General features: G+C 43.9%; 1 protein-coding gene across 2 annotated transcripts in view; it reads left to right on the top strand.

The window, feature by feature from the left end:
* Nucleotides 1–359: 359 nt before the first annotated feature.
* DOCK1 (dedicator of cytokinesis 1) overlaps nucleotides 360–18,916 on the top strand; it is a 309,905-nt gene continuing 291,348 nt past the window's right edge. The window contains exon 1 of one of the 2 annotated variants that reach the window (XM_054831423.1): nucleotides 360–574. In XM_054831423.1, the coding sequence (XP_054687398.1) occupies nucleotides 529–574 (46 nt within the window). In that variant the 5' untranslated portion in view covers nucleotides 360–528. The remainder of the gene's footprint in view (nucleotides 575–18,916) is intronic. The other variant, XM_054831422.1, reaches the window with a different exon arrangement.

Below are 18,916 nucleotides of genomic sequence, written 5' to 3'. Positions count from 1 at the left end.
GAAACTCCTGTTGGTTTTACAGAGAGCTGCTTTTGCGTAGGTAAAGAAACTCTTCGGCAGAGTAAGGCCAGGTGTACCTGGAATATAATTACACAATTAGGGAGACTGCCAGGGAGGCACCACCCCATCCCGCTTTCCTTTGTGTAAAACTAGACGAGACCCGGCCGGGTTTTCCTGTCAGCAGCGCCGGGGGCGAGCGGCAGGGCGAGGAAGGCGTCCAGGACTCCGGGCCCTTCCCCCGTGAGGCGCCCGCCGCCCCCCTCAGCCCCCCGGGACCGGGTGGCTGCTGAGGCCGTCCTCCCGCTGCCGGCCCTCCGCCGCCGAGCGGGGCTCGCCAGCCCGCAATCCCCCGCCTCCCCCGCGGCGGGGCAGCCGGCCGGCCGGGGCGCCAGGCCGCTGGCTCCGCCCGCACCACATGACTCCGCCGTCGGTAGAAACTTTTCCCGTCCCGCGGTTGGAAAATGGCGGCGTAGGAGCGGGGCTCTCGCATCCCCGCCCGGTCCGGCCGTCCCCACGGCCCCCAGCGCCATGACCCGCTGGGTCCCCACCAAAAGGGAGGAAAAATACGGCGTAGGTGAGGACCCTCCCGGCCCCGCTCCCGCCTGTTGCGCTGCGGGTGTCCGCGCCGTCCGCGGGGAACCCCCAGCCGCGGGCCTCCCCCCCTCCCCCCCGGAGCCGGTCTCCGGCGATGCCCCGCTCCGAGCGGCCGCTGGCTGCGGTGGGCCGGGGCTGTGCTTCCCCGGGCAGCAGCGCCCGGCAACTTCCGCGCCGCCTCAGGAAACCTCCTGGGCCGCCCGCGGGGCCGGGACGGAGCGCGGGGTCGGCCGGCGGCCGCGGCTGCAGCCCCCGTCCGCCCTGCTCCAGCGGGGCTTCGGTCGCCGCCGCCCGGCGAGGGGTTTGCTGAGGGAAAGTTTAGAAGTCGTCTGCAAACGCCGGGCAACCTGCGCTTGAGTCGTCCTCGCTAAAAAAAGTTGCCTTTTCTTTTTCTCCTGTGCATTTTTTTTCTTCTTTTCTTTCCGAGTACTACTTTGTCTGAATAGAAGAAGGCTTTGAGTTATTTTTACATTGGTTTCTCTCCCCCCCCCCCCGCAGCTGAACAGGATACGCTTCCAGTGCTGGAGCTGGATCCTGGGTGGGAGCTGTGCGGGGCGGGAGGGAAGCGCTGCCCTGCGCCGTGGAGATGCCGGTGCTGCCTCGTCCCCTGTCCCTCCTGGGCAGAGGAGGGCTTAAGGCTGCTCTTGGTTTTGCAGGGAGTGTGATTTTCATACAGATGAGGGGTTTCCCCTGCACGCTGCTGTCCGGGGATCCATTTCGTACTCTGCTTCTTCCGTCCTTCTCAAACAGAGGGGGATTGTTCTCGGCCGGTAGTTAAATCGTGGCTGCTCTAATGAAGCAGAACTGAACTCCGGTGGTTTTGGGCAGGGTTGTGCCGAGATGGCCCGTCTTGATGTTGAGGATGTCTCAGTTTGATCAAAAGCGGTTTTTGGGGGTTGTAGAGAAGAAAACTCTATTGGTGTGAGAGCTTTTGTCTTGGGGAAGGAAATAATAACTCTGACTATTCAGTTTAGAAATACGAAGTTCTGTGGCCACCACAGTTCTTGGACTCTTAGTTGTAAAGAAAAATTTACTTTTTGTATATACCCGCAGCTAAGCCTTGTATAAGTGACGTGAGCAGCAAGAAGGGAGTTTGAATCTAAGCAGAGCCCAAGTGACTTTTAGGAATTAATTTTAAATTCTATGTGTGCATCCCTAGAAAATGAGAACTTGACTTTTAAATTACTAGCAAATCCTAGCCGTCAGTTACACCATGTGAGAGCGGTGAGTAGTATCAGCGCTGAGGATGCAGGACAGATATAAGAAAGCAGAATGCTACAGATGGCAGTTGCTCATTAAGTTTTCCAACTACCTGCCTGGTGGTGTGGGACGGGCAGGGTATTTCTGGAAGACTGGAATGACTGAATTGTCACGTAGTATATACTAGTGTAATAAACCAGTGATGCTCAAAAGCAAGTTCCTCTTCTGTGGTGGAGGTGACTGCCTGGACCTGGCTTTCCAGGAATCGATGTCTTAGAAGTGCTTTTGGAAGGGTGAGAGAACAAGAAATGTGGAATAAACTATTTTAAAATATAAGTATATTTGGATATCCAGTGTGGGAAATTGTGTGTGTAGTAAGAGAACTAGACTTAAATGCACTTTAAGAAAAAAAAAATGTTTTGCAGTTTCAAAAAGCCCAGGATTATGTGCTCAGCTGGTATTTTTTTGTTTGTGTCCACTGCTCTGGAGAGAAGTTTGTCATGGTTTTATAATAGGTTTGTTTTTCTATGATAGTTTCTTTTCTTTTTCCTTCAGGTTAGCTGAGAGGGATGATCCTCAGCAAAATTAGGGTATTTCTCTGCTGAACTGCAGGGGTGTGAGAGTTGAAAGCAGTCATAGTGTTGCAAGGAGATAAAATCAGATTTAGAGCTAATTGAATGTTGCGACTCACTGGCCCATGCTATGCTGTTAGACACCGTTTTGGGAGGGATAGCGTCTTTTTGGTGTCACTGGGTTTCCTCCCGAGGAAGATTGAATATTCAGTTTGGTTGCACGTTTTACATGTCTTTGTGGTGTTAAAAAAGGCGCTTCTGTACACTGCGAGACTTCTGGTGATTTATTTTTTACTGCGTGTGAAACTTTGAGGTTGTGGAGAATTGATGCAGCAGTTACATAGTCCCAAACAGAAATGGAGAAGGTGCTGTTCAGGTTAACATACTAATAAACCAGTATTTTTCTTCCTAACTATTTACCATGGCCAGTCCTGGAGACTGAGAGTGGAACAGCAACATCTGTCTCTTCCCAAATAACAACTGTTAACTGATTGGTGTTAATTGGACTGTTAATTGGACTGCCATCTTAATGATACATACATGTAATATACTTAGTGTGTATGCTTTACTAAAGCAGAAATAACAGGAAGATATCTATTGTTGTGGGTTATGTTACTTATGTTGCAGTTGTGGGAGCTTAGAAATGTGTGTATGTATACATACGTGTGTGTATATATATAAAGATGTTTATATATAAAATATGCACGTGTATATGTAATATGTATGTATACTTTCTTTTTCCTTTCTTGGCTAGCGTGTTCCTGTGTACAACTAAGTTTTCTTAACATATCCCAAAGATTTGCTGGCTGTGATGCAGTTGGAATAAATTATTGCAACATACCTATATGGAAACCGTGGTAGGATACAGGCGTATTAAGAAATGCTGCTCCTGCTCAGCCCTCTCCACCATGCACGGTGGGGTTTGCAGATGATGCTGGATGTTCAGCACACGTGTAAACTAAACTTACTGCCTTAAAACGAGGAGCGCTGCCGTGTAGTGCATAGGCATTATCTCAGCAGGCAGTTGTGAGCGTGACTCAGCTCCGCTTCCTGAGAGAATTCAGGGCTCGGCGTGCGGGGAGGTTGGACGAGGAATGGGTGTGGGTATAATGGGATAATACAGTTATTAGATTAACATACGGGAACCATCTGAAACAGGAAAATGATCAGCTTATTTGAAGTAGCTTTTCTCCACTCCTGGTGCTACATATCCTTCTCCTTCGTCTTAGCACTTAGCTCCGTATCTCATCTCTCACCCCGAGCTGGTGGGACGGCATGTGGTGGTGGTGAGACGGCCATGTGGGTGTATGGCTTCCTCAGTAGGAACATCAGAGCCTTTCAGAGAGGCCCAGAAGCTGCTTACATCTGCTGCGTACCCTCGGTGTCCCAAGTGGCTGCGGAGTGTGATTGCTCAGTCTCATGTTTCCTGCTTTTAGCTAGATGTGAAAATTGTAATTTTGGTGTTCTTCCTTATGCCAGTGGAGAGGAGATGTAATGAGCTGCTTTAGGAAGTCTGTGAGCCTGAATAGTGCTTCTGAGATAGCATAAAGTGGCTCTAGTAGCTTCCAAATCCTCTTGACTTCTTCTGTTATTTGACCCTTTTCCTTTGGGCTTAAAACTGCAGTAAAATGTAGAACTGGCGCTACTATGGTTACTACAAATATCATACTTAAAATGCCTTTGTGTTCAAAAGTATGTGCAGATATGGAGTAATTAGATTGCTACTGTGATAGTTTAATTTTTTTTTTTTAAATGGTGACATAGAAAAATAGTTCCATGTGTGTCCATGCATGGTCTGATGTAGAAGGAGAACCTCCTGGGCTTTCTGTGAGATCTTGTTCATTTTCAAGATGCTGACTCTACTTCCCTCTGCTACTCCTAATGAGTCACTGGAAAACATGGATAGTTGTGCCCTTGCCGTGATCAGTAAGCCAGGGAGCCCTCTCCCTTGCCCGGGCAGGTGTTCTGGGCAGCTTCGTAAATCCAAAGCCTTCAGGAAGAAAGGGCTGGATATCCGTACGGGGAGCTGCATTGAGTGTTACTACTTCGGGACAGCCCGTGGTGCCTGGGTAGGTGCTTCCTGATGGCGTGTATTAGGTCAAAGATAATGTATGTGTCAAGGACAGTAGCATTTTAAAAATAGTCTGTACTTCTGTGACTGTGTATGTACAATTGTTGCACTTCTATAGTGTATCTAGGTGTGCTCAAGCTTTCCCCTAAGTAGACAGGGTGCTGCAAGTACTCTAGATGGTATCTCTGGTGCTCAGTCCTTAGCCAGTATCCTGCAAGCTGCTCAGATACACTCTATACTGCGTAGGGGCTGTGTCTGCACATGTGTTGGTTTAAAAAACAACAAGCAAACAAAAAATGCAACCCGCAAACTAAACCATTTTTCCTGTGAGCCACACAGTTTCTGTATTTTTACTTGGCGGTGGTGAGTTTTTGTTGCATGATGTGACAGGGCAGATCATAACTAGCCCGATTTTTAGATGCATTGAAACGGGATGGACTTTGGCCACATTTCAAGATTAGGGTGTTTTAGTGCCTCTCTGGCTAGCTTTTCAAAAGATGTATATAGAAGTATCTTCAAACCAGGTATGCAGAAATATATATATATATTTATTATTAGGGGAGGGCTGTAACAAGTTGGTGGATGAAGTGGTGATACAAAGGTCATGATATATAGGTTTTGCAACTGCGTTCTGCTCTTGTAATGGCCCTTCAAAAGGAGAAATGGGAATTTGGTGAGAATAGTGCCGTTGAGAGCACAGGAACTTCGATGAGCGAGCACTGCTGCTTCGCTTCTGCTGCTCGAGGGAGGACTGCAGTGGTTTGGGACAGAGTTAAGGCTTTTGTGGAATCCTGGAATTAACAGTCCGCAGCTGCGGTGAGTGGTGGCGGCTCATGGAGACTCTGTTTCCTGAGAGAATTGATGATCTTGGGCTTCCATATTTGCGCCTTAAAGTAGGGAAGAAAACGTTTTTAGGAAATTGAAGAAAATGCATCTTAGCGATGTATCTTAGGAATTTTAGTGATGCAGTGTTGTGAGTGAGGATTGGAGCCGTCTACCTTTGTACTGTTAATGACAGCAGGACTGAGCTCTGACACGTCCCAGACCGATGGAGTAAAAGTGTCTAAGCAACATTTGCTGATGTATTTATCAGTGTCTTACCATTTTGAGAAAGCACGTGCAAATTCAGTCTGCTAGAGACAACATACCCTGCTGTATGCCCAGATTAGAGTTTCATTTTGTGATATCTCACAATACCTTTTAATTCCCTACTTGCTGATGGGATGCAGTTCTGTGCTCCCCCATCCCTGGCATCATGTGAAGCAGAGGTAAGGGACTAGTAGATGGAGCGTACTTCTTCCTAAATGAATGACCTTAATTTGACTGTAAGCTTGTGCTTGATTACTCTCAGTTTACGCAGCAGTCACTACTGCTCTCTGTCAATAAACACTTGTGGCAAGCAACAGATTGGAGAGGGATAAAGATACCGGATATGTGGAAGCACGCGTGTATGCCTCTGTGGTTTTGCCCAGGTCAGTGACAACGTTGCAGACAGGATTGTTCCGAGAAATGATTCCTGTAGGGATTCACCGGAAATATTTTTTTCCTTTTTTTTTTTTTCCCCCTCCTCCTCATAGAGCACATACGGACTTCCTATAGGCAGCTGGCTGCCTACGGCGTAATACAGAGCATTTCTGTAACTCTGCACAGAAAGTTTTCAGTCAGTTTTGGAATTCTTCAGCTATTAATTAACACTCTTGTTCCTAGAAAATAAAAGGGAAGGGGGAGTTTTCAAAAGATGAGGATTTACACTTTACATCGTACACAAGTATGGAACTGACAGTAGGGCAAGGTCCTGATTTAAGGTTTTTGGTTTGTTATTAATTCAGGGGGAAAACCACTTCTGAATTTCCACCTGAATTTCAAGGAGTATCTTGGTGGGTTTTGTAGTTTTCCTCTTTGTCTGTCATTGCCATAAATACTTGATTTAGGTGCACTGATACCATCTTAATTTCAGGCTGTTTGCCATACTTGGCACAGCTTGCTTTGTATTATAAATGCATTTTCCTTTCTGCATAGGCAAAGCTTTCAGGGAATGGGAAAGTAAACTGGATGCAACTTAAAGTCAAACCAATGTCTCCAGGAAGCCTTTCTGTCAGCTTGCAACTACAGGCATGAGCATTGCAATAATTTTTCTTTGAAATATTTGTGTTTCTGGAATTTGTCCAGTATGGGCTGTAGAGCACATGCAGGATATGCTTTGTGTAATCCTTTAGTAGTCCTTCAGGACTGAAATCCAATACATCTTGTTAAATACCTGTAGATGTGTCCAACTTTAGATAAATAGCTGAAAGTTGACTTATATTAATGAATCAAAGCTCAAATGAGGAACTAGTGCTAATCCAGTTTAAAGTATTTACTCTATCAAAGATGTCAGTCTTACCTCTCCTCTCCTACTTGCTGCAAGACTGAAATTTTCCCAAAACATTCTGTGGCAGCTAATCCCCGTCTCTATGAAATACACGGGCTGCTCTTCTTTCTGGGTCTTCCTTGGCAGGGAGATGGACTACTGAAAAATTAGCATATCTTTTTTTTGGTAAACTTAAAAACATTTTAAATTCTGTTTTCTGGCCTGTGGTAGATCCCAAGGCTATCTTAACAATAGCAGTTTTCTGAATAATGCTTTAATGAATTCCTTAATGAGTGCTGGCATACTTTCCTCCTTTAGCTTGGGGGGGGGATTGAAATCATGCCCTATGTAAACCAAAAAAATGTTCAAAAAGAGGTGATTCTTGTAATTCTGAAACTTTACATTTTCAGGTTGTAGTTGTGAAAATTTTCACACTTTTATAATATTATTTATCTTTCCATGTTTATGTAATTTGTGCATTAAATCTGATTTCTGATGTAAAGACTTGTAACACAAGAAGCAGCAGTTGCTGAATTTCAGTTTCATCAGCAAAATATGAAATATCTCTGGAAATATTTTTCTGTCCCATACAGCTTTGTAACTAAACTGAAATAATTACATTGAGATCTGTTATGGGTAATCATGTATCCATATATGTAGCAAAACAAACATGAATAACTGAAGTAACTATTGGCCATGATACTTGATTTCTTGGGGTGTTTTACTATTTCTTAGCAGTGTTGCTTTATTTAAAGTACCGTTTATATTATTTTAGCACAAACCTTTTTATAACATGTTTTCAGAGGCTTGTGGTGGCTGATTTTGTCAAAGGGTGTTGCAGTAGCAAAATGTCTTTCTGTTACCCAGTACAAAATACCAGCAAGCGATACAGGGTTTGCTGTGTAATTTATGAACACGAGTGGAAGTGAAAGCATACGTAATTGGTATATGTGCTTGCAGGCACTTGGTTTCTTATGGCACTCCGTTCGGTACATCTCTACTGTTGTAGTAGCTGTGTCACTTTAATGTTTTTACTACACAAATTAATCAATATTGAGCTTGCAAACCTGCTTTAGCAGCTCCCAAGCTGAGCTAGGTGCAGGGGTTTTGGGAGCGGGCTGTAGGAAAGCAGGAGTTCCTGCAGAGTATCATGCGTGGAAGGCATCCTTGGTGCTGTCATGGAGGTTTATCTTCCTTGTGGCTTGACGTGGTGACTTCCTGATTGCGGTCAGAGCTTCGTGGAGGCACAGCTCCTGAGCAACTTCAAAAATGTGTGTCTGACACTGCAGGTGGGCGCTTGGGATTCGTGAGAACACACAAACCATGACATGCCCGAGAGCCTCTTTGAGCATCCAAATACCTTTGGAAGTCCAGACTTAGGAGTTTGTGTTTGCTCTGCCTGCCTTCTCCTCCTTCTCCAAACAAAGCACGGAAATGCCGACATCGCTCAATTTGAAGTTGAATGCAATAAAATAACATATGTTTAGGGAACGTAGCTGAATAGCCTGTGGGTCCCAGGAGGAGGTAGCCGGTGCCAGACAAGGAGTTGATGATGCTGGACTGTACCCAGACCTAAGCACAAGGACCTTCAGCTGTGCTCTATTAGTAGGGGAGGGCTTTCCTAATTTCCATATGTGGAATAAAAAAATTATTAAATTCAGAAGCAATAAAACGGCAAACCCTGGTGCTGGTGGTGCCTGCAGCCCCCGTGTAAGGCTAAAAGGAGTCCTTGGAAGGGGGCAGGGATGCAGGATCACGGAAAGCTCTGCTGTTACCTGTGTCTCCTGCAGCATGCCTGCCTGCCTGCCTGCCTCCCAGCTGATGCTTTAGCCTTTACCAGCCGTCTAATGGTGCCAGCTGGTCTGCAGGAAAAAATGTTGGCGGTAGGGAATGGTTCAGTGAGTGTAGTTGGGTTTTATTGAGGAGTTGCTTCTGCTTCAGCATGGTGTGTGTGTATAGCATTATCTGTAGCAAAGGCTGTGTATCAGAAATGAAATAAAATGAAAGCAACTGGTAATGTAAAAATTATTCCTGTAGTGGACCCTGAAACAGGAAATATCTCAACGCTGAGCCAGATGGAAGTAGCTGATGATAATTTGAGTTTCCAAGTCTTGACACAGACGGTGAACAATTTAAAAGGACGCTTGCTTTCAAAAAATCTGCTGTGCATATGACTCTGGTGAACAAATCGTGACCCTGAAATGGCTGCAGATTATCGAGGCAGTGACTTGGAATGTCCTATAAATGCTGTCCTCTAAAGGAGGGGTTGTACTGGTGTTGTAATGACTAAGTAGAGATATGGTTAAGCATGTCACTTGGGTCAGGAAAGTTATAGATAAGGGTCTGTGGGAACCTTTAAACTTTCCCTTGACTAAATATAAGGCTGTTCTCCCAAAACATGAGCCTATGAATAAAAACTAACATCATGACGATAAGTGGAGTTTTTACTTTATGATTTTTAAGTAATGGAACAAGCTAAAAGATGTTTTTTTTCATTGGCTCACGTTTGACTTGCGTGGCGTCCTGTTGGTCAGTGGATCTGCAGAAGGGACCAGCTGCGGGGGGGGCCAGGCCTGTGCTTACTCCCTCCTTAACTGCTCCGGAGACGCATGTAGTACGGTGGGCTGTGAGTCTCTGCGTCCGTGCTTCTGCTTTGCAGTACACCCTGGGTTTGAAAAGCTTGTACTCTTGGTTTCTTTATTTTTCCTATTGTTTTGAGGTTGCACCAGACCATGTTACGATTTTTGCTGTTCTGTGTTGGACAATCTATGGCTCATTTGTAACTCAAATATGTAGAAAATAATGGTTATATTCGAGCCTATAGTATGCTCTGTTTAATGTGAGGTAATGGTGATGCTGCCTGGTGTCTGGTCTCTGCACTTGGCTGCTGGATGGCCCGGTGGCTTCAGGCTCTGCCTATAGCAATATATTGCTTTGCATCTTTTGAGCAAAGTGTGATTGTGATACGTGGAAGCTTTCTCACTGCCTGGTTATTTTCGTTTCTATGGTTTTTAATCTGTCATACACTTCTTAATTTTTAATGATTTCCAAGCTTTTTTCTTTATTCTTGTATTTTGTCCTTATACACAAATACCCACCAGGTTTCTGCAGGCATCGTCTTGTTGTCTGTAGTGGAATTCCTTCCTACGCACCTGGCTGTCCCTGTTTCACCCCTCAGGTCGATGGGAAATGTTGTTTGTGTCTCCATCAGTCCGTAGTCTTCCTGATGCTGCTTTGACTAAGAATCTTAGGTGGAATAGACTTGAGACACTTTTTTCCTCCCCTCTGAGATTGGTGTGGTTTTGGAATTGGATATGGTGGGGTTTTTTTGACTTTTTTTGTTGTTGTTGCTTCTGTGGACTCATCATGGTGATGTTCCCAATGTAAAGGTTAAGTGGTGTAACTAAAACAATAGTTTTACTGATAGTGTTTTTTAGTAAGTTGGTTTATAAAAAAGTGGGTGTTTTTGTTTGTTTGTTTAGTTTTGGAGGTATTTGGGCTTCCATTTCAAAACAGAGTTACGCTGTAAAAGGTAAGTCTTTGGTATGACAGTATCTAGCTCTGCCTCCTTCCTCGACAGCCTGTCAGAGCAATGCTTCTGACAGTGTCTTCCCCCTCTATGTGACCATGATCAAGTTGGTCTGCACTTTCTTTGTGTCTCTTCTGATCCTGCTCGCTAATGGCTGGGCATAAAGAAGACAACCTTTTTCTCATGGACTTCCCAGGTGATGGGCAGCAGTAAACAGAAGAGCAGCTTGGAATTCCTGTAAGACTGGGACTTGTTCATAAACAAAGCAACTGGCATTGACTCTTTTTTAAAATGAATTAGTGACAAATGATGAAAGCACGGAAAGGGATTGAGGCAGTGGATAAAGATCCCTTTCCCAGAGTTTTCAGTTATTTAGCTCTTCTGATGAGAAAACTGTTGTTCTTGCTCACAAGTTAAGTGGCTGGAGATGAGAACAGATATTTTTGTGGTGCAGAGGTATTTCTTGGGCAGTAGTTTCCATAGTGTGTGAGTCAAACGAGACAAAACAGCAACCCCAAACTTTTGATGGAGAGCCAAATTTTCTTTTGGTATTTATTATATTACACTTTGTTTATTTTTATTTGTTGGTTTTGTTCTTGAGTGTTTCACTGTAACTAAGTCTAAAAGGATAAAAAAAAAAAGGCATTTAGACATTTATCTGGGTAATAGGGACATCTGCAGTTACATTAGATTGGGTCGCTTTAATGTTAAGCATTACTGTCCTTAACAGCTCCAGGACTGATAAGGTGCTGATGGACGAGGGGATTTTTTTTTTTAGTGCTGGCTAATACAGAATTGCTTGCTGTAAGGTCTCGGTGTGTCTCCAAAACACTGATTATGGGAACTGGGCTTTGGACTCTGTTTAGTCCAGTCTGGTTTCTCTCCTGCTGAATCACGGTGCTGGGATGTTGATGCAGGTAGCACACGTGCAAGTCTTAATGCGTTTTTAACAAATCCTTCGTTAAACCAGTGCTGCCTTGTAATCGTGCCTGCAACGTCGATGGGTAGTTACTCATTTAGTCGGTGTATGCTGCCCACATAATGGGAAGAGTGTGCCATTAACGAGGTTTTATTTCGGGGGGGGGGAAAAAACCCTTCTTTGAGAAGCAAATGAGTCTTTGAGGAGTGTCGACAGTAGCTCGCTTGGAGCTCTGTGGGGTCGGAATTCTTATTCCTAAAAAATAAAGCAGTGAACTGGATATAGCCAGATAAGTACATTTTAATAAAGACTTGAGAGAATTACCCAGTTATGGTACTGTTTACATTTTTAGTTTTGTGGGGGTTCAGCTTGTGTTTGACTTTCTAGTTGAATGTATTCTTGAAATGATTTATTAACAGATTTTTATCAATAACGTTTGCTGCAAAAAAGGCCTCTGTTTATTTACTGAATTTGATAACTGGGTGATTTAACTGGTTCAGATTTGTGCCTTAAATACAGAAAGTACAATTTGGGCTTAACACAGCAGTTGCTGGTTTCTGCAGTTAGAGTGCACGAAGGTGTGTTCGTTCTTGGCAGAACACTGGAAGAAGTTTTAATGCTATTAGGGCTTGAATATCTAAAATATTGGGATAACTGTATAAGCTTTTACAGTCCAGGCATGATACCATCTATAATGCAGTGTGCTGATCTGGGAGCTGTTCTTACCTCAAGACATAAACTCTTAAGATTAGGAATTAATGTATTATGTTTGTATAATAGTGTCTCGATGCTTCCATAATATTTAAGTAAGGAGGGTGGAAGGTATAAAATAGCTTTGTGGAGGGGAAATAGAATAGTTGAATATCAGCTCAAGTGTTGATAAGATGGGTAGGGTAGTGACAGCGTTGAGAAATGACTGAGTAAACTTAGTAACAAGTAAAATACTGGTGAACATCAGTGAAGCCTTGGGCTCTACCATCATCCTTCCTTACTTGCTGCATCTGCACATCGCAGACACTTCTGTTGTTGCCTTTGCAAGCAGCAATGCAGTCGTGCTCTTGGGACACTCATGGAGCAAGAAACATCTTTAAAGTTTAAGCTGTTTTCACCAGAACACTGAGGGCTCTCTATCAAGAGGAGTAAGTTAGATTCCTACGGGGAAAATGGGGCAAATACTCTTCCCCTCCCTACCCTTTTCAGCACCCCTCCATCCTCAGCACGCAGGCTGGGGACACGAGTCCTGCTGCAGAATGGTCTAGGTGTCTTACGGGATGTTTTCATGAAACTTAACCAGTGCAAATGTGTTGATTTGTATATTAAAAATCAGCTGGTTTGCTGGGCGTGGGGACTTGAATTGAGCATACAATGTGCTAGTTATCATTAGTTTGGTTTTTTTAATAGCTTTGTTTTGAGGTAAAGGTCCTGAAAGTGATGAATGACTTGAATAGTTGAGAAATAACAGCTGGTTATTAGACTAATGGAGTATTTTTACGGTGGGGAAAACAAATGTTTTAAGATGAAAGTGATTGTGGAGGACAGATATGCTGTCCAGTTTAGCATAAGCTTGTGCTCCGAGTTGGAGCTTGCCAAATATGAACATCATCTGTGTTGCCTGGGATATCATCCCAGGAAGATGGTTCTCCTTAAGCCGTTGTTTCCAGTGGGGCAGTGCTAGAAAGGGACTGATCTGCTCCTCCAGCCAAGAGCTGGCTCCTTCCCTCCACTGTTGGCTGGTACTGCCCTGGGCTACCGGTGTGCATGGGCTGTGTGCTAATGCTTCGCCTCTTTTCAGCAAATAGCTGGAATGGTGCTGGGAAGATAACATACGAACAAGAAAGAACAGTTAAATTTTTTTTTTCTTATAGCAACAAGTTAACAAGTTATTGCTGGGTTAGTGGCACCTTAAATACCCTACTAGCATTAGTAGATGTGACCATCGGTGGCATTTTTAAAATACAGTCTCTTCAGATGGTTACGCTCAGGAAGTAAGATGTTATGGCCTTGAGCTATTCTGAATTAACGAGGGTGATTTTGAGGCTGGGGGGAATAGGGAGAGTAGTTATAAGGGTTGCCTTTGACGTGTTTCAGTAGGCTGAGGGCTGCCCTAGCAATGAGGGACCAAATTGGGCAGTAGGACAGGACTCTGGCTACTGATGGGAAGTTCTCGTCTGGGAATTTCCCACATTTGTTTGTGATACGTTATTGGGCTAGTTCAGCTTTAATTAGGCTAGAAAGATTTTTGAACAATCGAATTAGCTCGTGCTAAAGTTAAGTGTTGCGACTATAAATTTAGGTTCCTATTGAGCAAAAAGGTGTGGAGTTCAACATCTGTAAGCAGATGTTCTTCTACTCCAGTTCTCCCCACTTTCCAGAAGTTTGTATATTTGATTGATGGAGAGAGTAAAATGGAATACCGGGTCTGTAATGAATAGTAGTAATACCATATCAGTTAGATTTCCTTCTCCTTATTTCTTCCAGAATGAACATAAAAAATTAGTATGGGTTCAGAGGCTTCCTCTTAGGTGGGTAGGGTGGAATTTGTACAGATACGAGCTCCCTCGAACAGCGCTGCAAGGAAACCCCATTGCTAGTGGAAGGGGTTGATGACGAGAGACCGACTTTGCAGCCTGGAGCGAGCCGGACAGTGACTCTTTGTTCAGGCTAGCTGCCGAGCCAACTCTGTCCCTCTTCTGAAAGCGGCACGAGGCATGTGTTTTCTTACTGGTTTGGAGAAAAACAATTTTTCCCTGTTTTTGCAAAATGCTGCTCTTATCTTTTAATGCATTCAGTGCTGTTTGACTCTCTTCCATGGTTACATTTTTACATTAATTCCAGTATAAGATACAACTTAAGGAAAAATATCACGTACTTCCAATTTCTGCAATAGCCTAGCTGTTGTGGAAAAGAGAAAGTGTTGGTGGATCTAACTGTGGCTCGTAGCAGGTAATTCTTTTCTGACTGCTATTTCTGAGAAAGCAGAACAAGTTCCTTGGGGATTATTTGACTCTGGATCTGTGCTCTTTCTCTGTAGTTCTTGCTGTTGAAGACAGCTTGAAGGACTGAGAGACAAATAAGGTGATGGCAAGTAGAAATAAATTGAGTAAGATTTGATGTGTAAAAAGCCTAAAATGCCTTTTCTCTTCCCTACTCCATAAGCTTTCCTGAGAAAGCAATGGAGGAATTTTGATTTTCTTTTCCCTTGTAGAAATGCTGAGGAGGAAGAACAGTAGGAAATGAAAACTTCTTCCCATTACCCTGTTTCCCCCTTGCTTTAGGCTTTTTGTTTTACATCACTGGCTCTATATTGCAGTGAATAGTGTCTTCCAGGGGACATTTTTTGCTAACTATTTCCGCAGTAGTGTGATAGCAGTTTTGTTGTGTTGAACTTGATTTTTATAGTCATTGAGATGACTATTAAAATATAGCTGTGACATTAAGCTCGCTGCTATAGAAATGCTTAGTAAAACACACCCTCTTTGCAAAATTACGTTTGGTGCAATGGAGACCTGCTGCAATGGCAAGGGAAAAGCTTGAAGCAAGGGACTGATGCGTCAGGCATCTTCAGATGTAGCTGAGTGCAGGGTGGATAGTTTTTGTTAGAATCCTCATGCAAGTATAAGTTTTTTGTTAAAAGCCCCGTTTGTTCTTGCTGGCTTTGGCATAGCAGCAGCTGAAAGATGAAAAAAGTATTTTCCTAAAGGTTCTGCTTCATCCCATGAAGGTCCTGAGGAGCTGTGTCCCTCATCCACAACCAGTCTTCTACCCAAGCTAAGAGGTGCTGCTCCCAACCACTTAGGAAGCTATCTATGCACCCTACTTGAGACCAGCTTGGCAACTTGGGATTGAGCGTTGGTGCCTGTGCAGACTTCGACTGTAATTTGTGCTGTTCTGGCCTGGAGCGCTGGATTGGGAAGGACTGCAGGGTTGGCCTGGGTTGCGCGTGTGACACTGATATAGTCTCTTTCATATGCTGGTTTTAAGATTGAGCTTGTTGCATTTGGGGATATTTGCACCTGCTTCTGTGTTTGCAGGACAGTTAGGAACTCCATGGCTGTATTTGGGACCTTCTCCTAAGCCTGTAGTTGGTTGAAGATGGTGCTGTCACTCTCCCGTGCTTGGCCATGTGCTGCTGCCTTCGCTCTTCTGCCATTGCGGTTTTCCCCAATTGCTCTGAGCTATTTACGGTGCTATTGCAGAAAAAGTGTCAAGGTTTTGAGCAAGCTGAACTCCTCATAACTGTTGGCTGTGGGATGTGGATGGCAGTGCCGGTGCAAGGGAAAGGGCAGGGTTGTGCAGCCGGAGGCGTGTCAGCCCGGCATGGGTGTGGAGCTGCAGCGCTGCCAGTTTTGGTCACTTACCATCTCTTGGGAAACCTTCATCCGATGATATGGCCTGATGTTGACTCATGACCCGTTTGTACGCATTTGATCCTCTGCCAGCGTTGACCGTAAGCTGAACTAGTTCCTCCTCCCCTCCAGCGTTTTAACTCTTTTCCTTCCTTCCTTCCTTCCTTCCTTCCTTCCTTCCTTCTCACGCCCAGCAGATACTACTGTGCATAAAATGCATCAAGGTATTGCAGGTTTTGCAGATGTTGCAAAGACTTCAGGTAGAGGCTGTTCTGAATGTCAGTTAATTAAAAGCACAGAAGTCCTTTCTTCAGATACGTGGTGGCAAGCATAGTGCACACTCAGATGCCGTCTTTGCCGCATTTGAGGATGTTGCCTGTAGGCCCACCATAGCAAGAGCCGAGTTACCGCTTCTTAGTGTCCCCCAGTGAAATGTAGGAAATTCAAGGGAACATGAAAACTCACTCACTTTGTGATTCTGCGTTACCAGAGGACAGATGCCAAGACATCTGCCTCTAGATAATGTTTTTTGTTTCTCTAAATCAGCATCTTGCTTTTCTGCAAAAGCCTGTGTTAAGAGCTTGGGGTGGTATGATTACTTCTTGCATACAATGTATTTCAGTTAATGGACTTTTTAATATTAAAAATCGATTTGAATGTTCTTGATTGTGCTTCTTGTTAGCTGTGCATTATGGCACATTATTAATGCTGTTATAGTCAATAATGAATTTTTTTTTTAATACTGGTTTCAGCTTTATACCCTCAGTACTTAGTGATGAAGTACTCTGAATACAGATTAAGTAGCAAGAAGGAGGAGGGAGAAAGCTGTTAAGAGTGAGTTGGCATCGTACTTCATTAGTTCCCTAAAAATAAACTATCTGGCTTAAAAGAGGGGAGGAGGAAAAACAAGAACCTGAACTTGGTTCTTGGAAGTCGTGGATAGGTCCAGAACTCTTTATTATTTCTTTCTTTATTCATTTTTAATTAGTGGAGAAAGGACAAGTGTGCGTCTTGTTCTGTCCTGCTTTAGCTCTGCCTGCAGGATTCAGCAACAGGGTGGTTATGCTTCTGGAAGGCAATAAGACTGAAGTTTGGGGATTGTTCTGAATTTATGAAGCTTTCTGTGCTTATTAATTCGTGCTGGGTAGCGATAAGACACCAGATGTGTTGCAAAACGTATTGCTCCCCTGTGTTGCCATCTGTTGTAAAACCTGACGTGTCTAGTTATGTTTATAGAGGCTTGGGTGGCCCTTTGCTCTTTCTAACATGTGCTCAACCAACAGTCGGTGCTGCATCTGTGCTTGGGTTCTCCTCCAAATGCAGAATTTATTCCTGTGTATGTTTTGTGCCCTCACTTGGGAAGAGGGAAGGCAGGCTCTCATCGCAGGGATTTCAGTTTGAGGGGTGCCAGAGTCCTGGTGCCAGGATTCTCTAGCCCTCGATGTCCTGTGTAGCTCATGAAGGAGAGGCAGTGCTCCTGGGCTCACGTGGGAACAGTGTTTCCAGATGAACTTTTTTTTTTTTAGTCTAGTCCTGCTAAGGAGATAGCTGCAATAAGTCATGTTTGTGGTTTGAATCACTAAGATGTAGTGTGTTACTGAGGAGGAGGAACCATGAGCTGCATGTTCTTCGTTAGCTTGGTGATAACCGTTCAAGCCTGAGGGTTTCTTGAGACTTCTACGCTCTTTAGGAAATTCATCTTTTGTGAATGTTTAGATGAGAGAATAACTGGAATATTGAGAAAGAACCACGAACTGAACTTGATGAGGCTAGGAATGACAAAATACAGGGTAACTTCAGTAAGACAGGAAGACCTATCCTTGGTCAATACACACATGAAATAATCATCTTTAACAAATCTTAGGTGCAACTCCTGACTCATACACTTTTTTTTCCTTCTTCCTTCTCCATTAGCTTCAGCTGTAAAAATTGGAAACTTGTCTGGGTAAATAACAGAGGACTAAGGAAAGCAATACTGAAGGCAACCACTTTCTTTTTAGAGAAAATAAGAGAAAAACCTTCAGGTTTTAATACTAGAGAATTTGCAAGAGACTTTACTGTCACCTCTGTGGCTTCAGCCTGCTTTTATTGAAGAAGCACAATTATGATTTTGGGGATTTTTTTTTTTTTAAAAGACAGTATGAAATAAAGCTGATAATGTGTTAAATGTAGTTTACTTTCTTTCCAAAATGTGGAACAATTAATACAGTCTCTAATGCAAAGTAATTCCAGGGAATATTACACTGTAACATTTTTATGGTATCTTAAGGTATCTCAGCTTTCATACAGTCAGAAAAAAGCTTTTTCAGTATATATGGATGTTACTTTTGTTTGCTTTTTCCTTTTTCCCCCTCTGTCACTACTCTCTAATTCTTCTAGTGTTCCACTCCTCATTTTTCTACTGCACGCAGATTAATGAGTGCAGTTCTGTAGAGGTGTTTGTTTTGTATTCTTTAGCGGTAAATGGGTTTTTAGTGCAATTACTGTAATGCCCTATTCATTGTTCCTTTCTTTATCAGCTCCTAGAGTTGAAAGAATTGCTCTTTCTATGCCCACACTAATCCATTGCTGTTGGCACTTGAGTACTTTTGTGTAGATGTGCTTTGTGGTTGCAGTGGGAGGAGGAGCGGAGCAGGGAGAGCTTTTGCCCGTGGAGTCGCTGGGCTGAAAGCACAGCTGATGAGGAGAAATGTCTTTGGTGGCGCTGAAACCTTCAGTCCTGCGGCGTGGGAATGAAAGGTGCCTTCAGGATGGCTTTGTCACTGTGACTTTGTGTTTTCTGTTTTGCCATCCTAGTTCTCGTTACATCTCGGAGCTGAAGCCCAAAGTTCAGTGACACGTTTGCTGGATGCTCTTCAGCTGTCATGTCGGCTAACTCCACCTTGAGTAACTAACAGACATCCTACATCCATATGTCGCTGGCTTTGTTCTGTGCGGATCTCAAGAGCCACAGCTTTTATTCATCATCAGCGTGTCCCCTGAAATTAGTAGGTGCTTTCCTGATCATGAAGACATTTAGTTTGCTTTCAGTTGTGATAAGCAGGTTACGTGTAATACCATCCCTGAAATGGCCGCTTTGGATGCCAATGCAAGCGTTCCCATAACATGGGTGTCAAGGAAATACGGTCTATAGGTGTGATTTTGCAAATATAGTAGACTTTACAGGTGACTCCCTTGCTCACTTAGAGCTGATTGCCTTATATTGGGCTGTATGAACCTGACACCTCATCTATAGTGCAGCCTGTAGCCCAAGGTGAGGGAAGTGGCGCGAGGTTGGGAGTGCCTGAGCTGACTCCTGTGTTCCTTCTGTGGAAGCGCTCAGAAGACAGCTTCTT

The sequence above is a fragment of the Grus americana genome, chromosome 7 (assembly GCF_028858705.1).
Source record: "Grus americana isolate bGruAme1 chromosome 7, bGruAme1.mat, whole genome shotgun sequence".
Classification (NCBI taxonomy): domain Eukaryota; kingdom Metazoa; phylum Chordata; class Aves; order Gruiformes; family Gruidae; genus Grus; species Grus americana.
This window is presented reverse-complemented; position numbering and strand designations above follow the sequence as displayed.